Source organism: Octodon degus, unplaced genomic scaffold, assembly GCF_000260255.1.
Source record: "Octodon degus isolate 3935 unplaced genomic scaffold, OctDeg1.0 scaffold00004, whole genome shotgun sequence".
Lineage (NCBI taxonomy): Eukaryota > Metazoa > Chordata > Mammalia > Rodentia > Octodontidae > Octodon > Octodon degus.
The window spans coordinates 19,452,235-19,463,438 of NW_004524580.1; the positions used below are offsets into that span (position 1 = coordinate 19,452,235).

An 11,204-nucleotide genomic window follows, 5' to 3' on the forward strand; every position below is an offset into this window, starting at 1 on the left:
TCTCTCTCTCTCTAATAAATAAATAAAATTTAAAAAAATGCTAAAATATGGAAATGCATAAAAAGAGAAGAAAGATAAGGAAGCAAATATTTGACTCTACAATGAAAAATGCAAAGGCCATACATTTGCTCTTACATAGACTGATCATTTCCTAGAATGCTTTATGCTTTTTCTGCTAGAATTGTAATACTGGACTGCGACATTTCTTTGAGCATATAATGGATGTGTTCTCCACATATTTATTCCACAGAGCAGATGAAATTATTGCAGAGAGCTGATCACAGCTGCTGAGCAAAAGTTACTCATATTTGAATAGGGAGTAATTTATCTTTCTTTGTTTCAATAACCAAAACTGTTTCGGTTGAGCAAATTTTAATCACTGGGGTACAAATGAAATATACTTAGAAACTATTAGATCATAACATTTGAAAATGTGTTTTTACTTACTTCTTCAAAGATAAAATGCAGCTTAATAGTATTAAAAATAACATAAACTTTCAAATATGTTGCTTAAAGAACAGCAGAGAAGAGAAACAACTGCATTTTCTTTATGCAAATAAGTGCAAGCTTGTCATTTCTCAGCAAATAGGAATGCCTTGGGATTGAGTGTGACTCAGTACATAACATTTAGAATCCAAAGCTGAAGCTGACTGCTTTCTTTGAACTAGAAGTAACATTCCTTTTTATTTTTTATTTTTTGTCCATTTTCCCCTCTTCCTCTAATTTGTACTTTTTTAAAAATCAGAGTAAGGATTTCAGAGTTGTTTAAGGGAAGCTCTTTGCACTCAAAAAGATACATTTTCATTTGGAAAGTATAAAAATAAATATGATGATCAGCAGAAATCTAGTATGATCAAAAAGGCCATGAATGATTATCCATCTTGTTCTCAGAAATAATGAGTGAGATAAAAAGAGATAAAGCAGAAAAGTTATTTCAGTATATCAGCATTCCATTAGAGACAGGTTTTTGAGCCCAAGCCTCCTTCCTTTGGTTTGGTTTTGCCTGGGTCTTTTGGCCTCATCAGGCTGCCTTACACATACCTGAAGATGAAGGGCACGAAGGTTTTCCGGGAGAGGCAGAGGAATGTGGTCCAAGTTGTTATCAGTGAGGTAGAGATGGTGGAGGTCATACATATCCTGTAAACAGGCCAAATGTCACAATTTAACAGAAGCCCCCCTCCATGTGGCTAGGAATGAAATAAAACATCCCTCTGCAGGTCATGTTTTCTGGTTTCCAGACCATTAGCTGAGTTTTAGGGGGGAAAAATGACAGCAAGCGAAGTCTTTCCTGACCTCTAGGAAGAATTTTTCCAGTTCAAGAAAGGCAGACCATTATAGTAGGATTTTGATGATACTGATGAAACATAACCATACTTTATTTTATAGTTATGCAGACATGAGCATTTCTTCTTCCCTCAAAACTTTTATCCTCACAAAGAAAAAGGCAGTTAGTAAGAGAGAAAACTGTTAAACAATAACTTGTCTTTTCTTGCTGAACTGTACAGAACTGCGACTCCATCAACCATGCTGACCTACTCTGACTCGCTAGGCTGCAAGGATGCCCCTTATTTCTCTTGCAAAACATGATCAGGAAGCCTAGCAGGAAGACAGTGTTAAAGAGGCCACAATACCCACTCTGTATTCCCTGGGAATAACACGGCCTCTCTTCAAAGAGTACTTTAACACCATTTCCTCCAGGAAGAATAAGGATGGGTAAGACAACCAATCACCTAAGGTTCTCAAACTCTCAGCTACTGTTCCAAGCAAGGCCTCTAGCTCTGTACTTGTGTTCTTTACTTAGAAAATAAAACCCCTAAGGTTAACTTGATCTGTTCTGGGTCATTTAAAAGGCTTTGTCCCTCGTATTTCCTAAGTAGTTATCCTTTGAGCCATGTAAAGTACTCTCTCTAAGTGGAGTTTTGGGCAAATGCAAATTGTTCACTTCTAAGTAGCCACCCACTTGTTGTTGTAGCTCTTCTTTTTTTTTTTATTTTTATTTTTTCTGTTCCTGGTACTTGAGTATCTTCAGAATGTACAGAATGTACCAGTACACAGTATTTTTCAAAAGCATGATAGATACAGCAGTGAAGTTTATTTTAGAAGTAAGAATTCATTAAATTCGATCCTGTTATAGAAATAGAAAGGCTCACTATTAATAGCAAATGGAAAGGAAAGAGGAAAGTCTTTCTTATGCAATCTGAAACTTACTTTAAATGCTTCTTGCTTGATCCCTTTCCTCCCAAGTCTATTGTTGCTAATGTCAATAAATGTCAGAGTGGTTGGCAACTCTGGGAGCTGCCTGATTTTGTTGTCACGAAGGATAAGCTCTCGAAGTTGAGGCAGCTTTCGGAATGCATCTTCATCAATCTCAGATATTAAATTTGATGTCAGATCAATCCTTTTTAAATCATCTAGAGCAAAACAATTGAAGGAAGTACATACTCTGAAATATGGCTTTTGCTCATATAAAATATGAATATAAAATTCTCTGCATATTCAGAATGCAAATTTGAATTTAATAGTGGATGGTTAATGAAATAATTAGCCCTAGGTATGTTATGAAAAATGTCATTTCCAATTATGCTTTGTATTGATGTACTTACAAGAAATCACAACATTAGCTAAAAACGTTGGCATACTTTTTCTAAAATAACTGGTCTTCTTCTCCACACACTTCATAAGTTTTGCCTGGATTTTACTCTTATAAATGTTTTTGTCAAAAAAAGAATATGCAAAGATACAGGAATTAAAAGGGAATCTTTAAGTGATTAAACTATTTTACAAAGACAAGTACTAATATTCTTCTAAGTTGGCAACAACTATACAGCCAGAATTTAGGCTTACACAATCAATCATAAAATTATTATGCTTCAGTTACAGCTTGTTCAAAGCACCCTGATCCTTATAAATATATGACAATGACATTTAATCTTAATGTCACCAGATGAAAAGTTAAAGCATATAAAATAAAACTATTTTGATATTTATTTGAAAATGACTCATTTGAGAACATCAACAGCATTATGGTTTCATGATGACCATTAATTACCAGTTTGTTCTTATCATTACTAAAACAAAGTTCCAAATACTTAAGTAAGAAAAAATTTGTTCATGAGCCAAAATCTGTTATTCAATTTTCGTACTCAGAGCCAGCATTTTACAGTATCCAGAGCCTAGAGAAGAATGTAAAGAACATGCTATAAATTAACACTGGCATCCATACTTAGGCTTGCAAAGTCATTTCTGTTGATCTTTTTAATTCTGTTAAAACGAGAGTAGAAATAAGCGGTGCTCCTGGGCAATGGAGGTATGGCGTCGAGTTCATGGTCATCGCAGTAGACGGTGGTACTTATACAAGTACACAGGAGGCAGGTTGGAAAGTCTAAAAGATAGAGGTAAAAATTATATGTGAAAAACAAAACCTCATGAGAAAGAGCAGCATAAGGAACATTTGCTGAACATGATTACAGTCTCACAAATATATCCTGATATATTTTGTATTTCTTGTATATTTTCTATAAATGTAATAGTAATATCAAGTGTCAATTAAAGCTACTTCAACATTTTAAAAATGCAGATGGATTGTATTACAGATGGATATAGCGTGATTGATATACTTTTATACTACTTTGATATTCTGTTTTTCAACTATAAACACCAAGATTATGCATTTTATACAGTATCATACACAATATTTTCAATCAAACTTTGATTCAATATTTTAGCTTCCTACTAAATAAAAACATAACAATAATAATTAACTTTTATTAATTCAACACATGTTATTGAATACTTGTTGTATAAATTTTACCATGTTAGTGAGTAAAATAGCAATGAACACAAATACACAGTTCCATTTTTATGGTCTGCTGTGTAGAATGAATGTTAATCACACAAAAATGTTGGCTTTTGGCCGTGTTAAATGTCATAATGTATCATACGAACATGACCTATGTATTTTGGCCCAATCAGGGAGTGATGGAAGGATGTTCTTTTGAGAAATGATAATGGACTTGGTTTCTGTAGGAAGAGGAGAAATTGCTTATGTAAGTAAAAAGGAAGTATAAGCCAGACAAAGGAAGCAGCGTATGCCAAAGTGCCTCCCCTTTGGAACAATTCTTAGATGGTCCACTTGGCTAAAACTAAGGGCATCCTAGAGTGTGGGTACAATGGCAGTTATTTTGGAGAGACTTTGGCAGATCCCAGCTCAGGAGCCTTATGGGTTATATTACCAGCTTTGTTCCTTATTTCAAGGATAGGCTGGAGGATTGCATGATCTGACTTACACGCTAAGAGATGCTTTGCCTGAACTGGGGAGGGGCAACTGCAAGAGGAGGGCAGATGTGAAGTTTGAAGGTGAGTTATACTGCAGACAAAAGTTAGATTAATTTTAGGGTTAAATTAAGCTAGTGACTTGGTGATAGACAAGTCAACAAACTGAAGAAGTTTATGAGGTGCTTCTATATCTCAGTGCATCAATTTAGTTTTTTCTCTGTGTCACATGGACACACACACATACACACACACACACACACACACACACACACACATACACCCTTGCCCCTCTTTCTCTGTTTATTAGCCAAGTAGAGAATGGTAAACTTCTAAAGAAAATAGAGAAATACAAAAAGTGGGAGAGCAAAATACGGAGGCAAAAAGGAGAGAAAGTTTTACAAGAAAGTAAAGAAGCAAGATTCTAAGCCAGATGAGCTGGCAGTAAGTTAAGGGCAGAAAACATGTTGTTAATGTTGAAATGGCCTTTGAAACAATCAGAGAGAAATAAAGGAATCTGCAGAGTGATGAAGCCAGAAGCCAGATTGCAGCCAGTTTAGGAGGAAGATGAAGGAGAGGAAAATTGATAGCAAATGTAGCTAAAGCGCTTAAGTTACCTGACTGTGAAGAATGAAATGAGAGATGGCAAAAGTCTAAATCGGTGTATCTGGGCATTATCTGATGAGGTATGAGATTAGCATAAAAAAGATTGGAAGGAAGATTCAGGGAAAGACTGTAACAGAATGTGAAATGGCTGTGGAGTTTGGAGATTGCTGATTTAAAGAGAGGACAAGACAAAGTGGACTCAATTATAATTCAGCACCGGTGTACCAGACCTTGATTAGTGTGGGGGCCCAGAACCCCTGTGAATTCTGGTTCCTGCAGGGAAGAGCCATCGATCAGCCTGGGGGTGGATTCCTCTTCCTCCTCCTCCTCCTGTGTCTCCTCCGCCTGTGGAGCCGGAGCGAGGAGCTCCCTACTCCCTGAAGGCATCACTGTCACTCTTTCAATCTGAGGACAAAAAGCAGACAAAAGATCTACAATCTGAGGTCCAGGATCTCAGGATAAATCCTGAGGGGATTTCACTGACCTTATCAGACCCAAAAACTACAACTCTTGTTGCATAGGTCTTGCTTTATCTTGGTCTTAATCATCCAGCAGAAAAGTATAAAAATGAAGTATAAGAAGTAAAGCCACGCTGTTGTGTTAAGCTATAGGGAACTCAGGTCAACAATTTCTGACACTGCCAGTCAAGAGGAAGACCCAACACTATTATGGAGTACTGGACTCTTTTAGAATATTTTGCTGAGTTTACACACCTATAATATTCAAATAACAGAATTTAACAAAAAAGGGGATACAGATGAATGTCCATTTTGTATCTGTGTATTCAAAGTGGTTAGGATAGATTTATACTTACATTCTCTTAATGAATTGAGGAGTTTGTTCTAATGGTTTTTGTAAATAGGATATCATGTCCGCATCTTGTACAGCAGTTAACCACTAGGAAGAATGTATGCAATGTGCTGATTATTGAAACTGTCCTACAAATTTGGTTTGAAACTTTCTCATTGCTATTTGTTTCTCAATAAAATTATGGGGGGAAAAAGGCAGAATATGGTCAGGCAACCTCAGTCAGCCTGTCTAGCAGCAACAAAATTAAAACACATCTGTCATTGCCACAAGATGTCGCTGATGTCCTGAAGTTAGACACTATCTGGCCAGCCTGCTGGGGTTGTACAGATCATTTAAGTGTCTGTTAGTGTTTCTAATGAATTTTGTTTTTTAGTTCTTGGAAATTATTTGCAAAACTTTCGTTGGTGTTCTTGCTGTTTTCCATCAACATGAGCTAGTTTTATTCATCTCATAGGTTTTAAGGAACTTCATTTATTGTTTTCTTTTTTAAAATTAATTTTACTGAGAAATAAATAACAATAAGACAGTTTCAAAACAGTTTAGTAGAACAGTTGCAATAATGAATACATTGTATATTGTTATCTTCATAATAGTTATTCAAAGTACAAGATACAGATATGGTATCTTGTCTAAATACTATTAGTATGAATCTTTCTTCTCATTGAACTAAGAGAAAGTAGCTGTATATCTATCCTTAACTATTTTGTGTTCTAATAATACATAACATTATAAGAATGAATCATCGTTGTGAACGAAGTGTATAAATTCCAAATCTCCAGCACTGCCCACATTATTTTACTCCCTCGAAGATAAGAATTAATACAATGTGTGTTATCTTTTAAAATTTCATTTTCTATATTTAGTAGTCTTTCCCTTACCAAAACTTATGCTTTCTGCTAAAATACAATGTACTATGAAGCTAAAACAATATGATTTCAATGTAACATTTAATTTACCATATATTTCCACATTATTTCAATAACAAATACCACACAAATGATTTATGTTCAACTTAAAACTTTGACAAAAGGCAAATTGATAAACTTGCAAAACTATTCAGACAATTTTCAGATTATACTTTTTATTTGTAATTTCTTTTTATTTTTAGACATGATATGAATAAGTTGCTAAGTTTCTTAGGATAGACTTGAACCTATGATTCTCTACGACACACAGCCATATAATTTTATATTTGTTTCCATCCTTATTTGCATATTTAAATAAAGATCTGTTGCTTCTATGAATATGCCTGGTGTTTAGAACATCTCCTCGCTTCCAGCTACTCCTCTTATCCCAGTATCCGTTCATTTAGAGTTCTTAGCATGTGCCTTCCTCTCTGATCAGCTTAGATGCTTGGGCTGGGAACTTGTTCAAGGCATTAGGGGTGGAAGCACCCAAGATCCACTCTTTTTGTGCCATTGTCTTCCCCAGAAGGTAAGAAATCTCAGATTTTCCCTTGACCTCATCAATACTGATTCTTGTTCCTTTGCACCTTCTTTGAATTTCTTAATAAAAATCAAGAAATACAAATTACTTTCTAAATTTTTAATATAAAAATAATGAATGAACTGCTTTCATCTATGAAAATGTATTTAATGAGACTAATTTCTAGTTGCTTTTGATCATCTTGAGATTTTATAGTTCTATTTATTAATGAATACCACTTTTATACATTTTAATACACCACTGAATAAATGAAAATGTCCCTATAAGAAATGCTGAACCTTCTTTTGTTCTTTAGAGTCTCCTTCAGCTTTTCTTATCATGTTCCACAATCATTTCATTGGGTTCATGCATAGCAAGTCTGCTGGTTGGTAAACACTGAATTGTGTCTTCTATCTTTAAACCTCTACTCTGCAGCATAAAAGACAATCAACAAGTTCTTACTGAGGTAGAATTAAAGAAAATGACACTTGTCCAAAGTGTATTTAATTCACAGCTCTATGCTTAACTGTAGAGATTTTGCTGAGAAGAATCAATGACGGTGCTAATGCTTCCTTTAAAACATAAAAAGCAAGAAAACAAAGCGACAGATTCTGCACCATTTGATATTTTAGGAGCCATGCATGAAAACTCTATAAAGATTGGCCAGAAATCTCCAGCTGTGAATCTTGAGAGCATCTCCTTGAACAGAGACATATGGTTTCCATTAGCTGGGTCAGAAAAGAATGGATTTGCAGAAAAACCCAAAGAAGGCTCCAGAAAGAGAGGAAATTGAGACAGATGTTTCATGGAATGCAGGCAGCCTAGAGGGAGAAATGCACTCCAGACACGTTGCCTTGAAACTTTAACTTTGTAGGAAAATGTTTGCACATACTTCTTACTGATAATTCTTTTTTCCACTGACTTGATGCAAAGCTGTAAGATCTCATTTGTCATCCAACCTAATGAGGTAAAACAGCTTAGGTGTTTATCAGAAACTATTGTGTTCATGCTTGCTTGCAAATAAAATGAGCAAACACTTTTCAATCCAAGGGAATGCGATGCCTTTTCAGTTCAGCAAAATTGCAGACTATAACCTCATTGCACTGTGCCTGGAGAGCCTTTTGCATTGTAAATACATTTATTCCTACTACTAAGTAGAAGTTATTTGAGCTTCTGTCTTTTTCCTTCTTCAACAGTCTGCATACTGTGACATGACAATGTGAGGCACTGCATGCAGAAAATGAAGCCAGGGAATCGTAGACCTGTTGGTCCACGTGGGAGATTTATGTGTGCTGCAGAAATCTAAATTTGGACCTAAACACAAGCAGCCAGACCACATCCTTACCCCTACTCACAGCTATAATCGATAGTGTGGAAATATATTTTTATTTAGCCTCCGATGAATATGCATTCATTCTGTCTTTGTGCGTTCATTCTCCTTTGACTCTGCGTTTCATTCTTGCTTATTTCCTAACAAATTGAAGTTTCAACCTGCTGCTTATATTTCTTCCTTAAGAATGCTGTACTGCAAAGGTCTTTTCAGTGCATCACGTTGCTAGAGGCACCAGTGTACTTGACAGTCTTCTGAATCTCCTGACACCATGGGACTTGAGTCAGTTGCTTTGAAGAAAGCGACTGTCTATTCCCAAGTAGCCTTAGGACTACTGGAAGTTTTTGTCATGGTAAACTGTGCTTATGAATACATTTTGTGTCTTTCAAAGAGTATATACCAGAAATGACAACAGCATATCCTAGAGAGAGTGACCTTGGAGAGTGAGGTTTCAGCAGATGTCACCATGGAGAGCTAGTTCCAAAGAAAAGAAATCCTAAGGCCTGTTCAGTCCTTGGTGTGTCTGCAGTCTGGACTCCATGTAGGCAACACAGCACTTCAGTGAAACCTCAGGGTAAATGGCGCTGAAGAAACTTTGAAGTGTTTCACACTCAGGCTCTGCTCTCTGGAGAAATAATAGGCTACCAGTATAGAAGTATCCTGTTAAATTTCTTTTATCAGACTGTGCTGACACTTTTACTATATTACTTCAAAATATTAAAGCTTTTAATTTTCTGATAATGAGTAGAATTTTCTGTCCATCGCAAAAACTTAGCAGCATTTTAAGTAGCAATCTATTAGGTTGAAAAGAATTTTGTGATAATTCTTTTGTCCTTGAGGAAAAAGCACATCTAACTGATGCACAAAACTTGCTAATAATAAGCATTTTTGCTTCTTGGTTTTAGAGTTAAATTGTGGAAAACTACGTTATTCAGTAGCAGCAGACACAGTTCATCCTGATTGCTTTCTTGGCCAAAGTCCCTTGAGTACAGATTTTTTATAGCACATGTTATTTAAACCTGTTATGGCCATTACAAAACACTTGGTGCCATTGTACAACTAATGCAGCTTTTATATTTTGTGGATATTTTGATATTGCTTTAGTCTTGACACAATCTGTATGTAGGTACATTGAGAAACTGAATGACAACTTGTGTGTAGTAGAACAAAAGGCTACAAAGGATTCAGGTTACCCAGATTTGTTTCTTATTTTCATGAATAAATGAAGGTGTCAGCAAGTAGAGGAGTTTGTTTTTATTTTATTTGTATGTTTTTGTTGTGTTTTAGAGAAGAGTCTACAGCGTGTTCACTACTAGATTGGACTCATGATGATCTGCTGTTTATAGGCTCCCAAAAGCTGGGATTACAAGTGTGTGTCACCACGCCCAGTCTCAAGTGCCATCTCAGCACTCCCTGGGGGTGGGGCCGGCACACCAGTCTGCGGAATTGAACCCCCTGCCCCTGAGCCTGCTTGCAGGTGCTTTAATCTGCTGAGCTATTTGGCTGGCCCCTGAAGAATAAGTTTTTAATTCCTGGAAAGTTTGCAATCTTTATAATTATTTAAAGAACAACACTGAACACAGGCTAAGAATTATGCTTTAAGTATGATCAAATGTACATTTTACTTGATATTATTTCCTAGACATCTATTATTAGCCTTATTTTCCCTCAACATCATTATCTACGTCACCACTCACTGTTACATAGAATATAACAAATTTCTCCTTATACCATATTAGAATTTCTTCAATATTTATGAAATAAAAATGACCCGATAAGAAGATAATATCTCCTTGCTAACCATTCTTAAAATAATTTCATAGCATTTTATTATTCATAAAATTCACAATAACAATGATCTTTAAAAAGTATAACAATGTCTTAAGTTTTTATGTTTTTCAAAATCCTGGTATAAAAATACAGATGTATTAGGATTAAAACAAGAACACATTAGACATTAGAATAACTTATACCAACACATAATAAGAACCATGTAAGTGTTGGTGTTATTATTAAAATAAGATCAAAATTCTTTGACTTATAGAGTCCTACACATTTGTTTTCCATATTCCAACCCATACATTCATACTAACTGTGTAGCCAAGCTGCCCTGGCCATCACTGGCTTCTTACACTTTCAGTGTTCTTTCTTTATTAGATCCTTCCCTACCCCAGTTCTTGAAACAACAACTCCTGCCTTTCCTTAGCTTCTGAGATTAACTGTTTACTTATCCTTCACATACAATTCAAGTGAAATTTCTTTGAGGAAACTTCTCCTTACATACAAGACCTAGACAAAGATGTTTGGTGGCTCTCCGTCATTGGGAAATTCTTGTTGACACAGTAATCATTGCATGTCATATATAGCATTTTTTAAAAAACAACTTAGTGAAGTTATTCTCTTCCTTGGATATATGCCCATTTACATTATGACTTTGCAAGTCTAGTCTCTGTTCTCTTGAATTTTTGATTTACACTGGCCTTCTAATTAGTTTTAATCAACAGCAGTTTGAGTAGACTGCTATCAGTCAAATTTTAGGATACACTGCTTTCTGTGAGCCCTGACCATCATATAAACAAGAGAGTGATCCTTACTGTCATTTTAGAATCAAACCAGATGTCTTCCTGGAAGATAAAAGCACATACAGTGAAAAGGAAAGTCATCCCTAACGAGGCCAACCTCATCCAGCCAGGCCTCAAATAATCCAGTGGCTATTTACAGATACATGAGTAAGCCTTGTACAAACCAGAAGCAGAAAGAA

General features: G+C 35.6%; 1 protein-coding gene across 1 annotated transcript in view; it reads right to left on the reverse strand.

Annotated features, from left to right (window-relative positions):
• Positions 1-11,204, reverse strand: part of Epyc (epiphycan) — a 29,603-nt gene that overhangs the window by 5,813 nt on the left and 12,586 nt on the right. Inside the window, exons 2-5 of the mRNA XM_023716144.1 lie at positions 5,109-5,283; positions 3,224-3,382; positions 2,209-2,411; positions 1,042-1,137 (exon numbers count right to left, since the gene is read on the reverse strand). Of these exons, the coding sequence (XP_023571912.1) occupies positions 1,042-1,137; positions 2,209-2,411; positions 3,224-3,382; positions 5,109-5,283 (633 nt within the window). The remainder of the gene's footprint in view (positions 1-1,041; positions 1,138-2,208; positions 2,412-3,223; positions 3,383-5,108; positions 5,284-11,204) is intronic.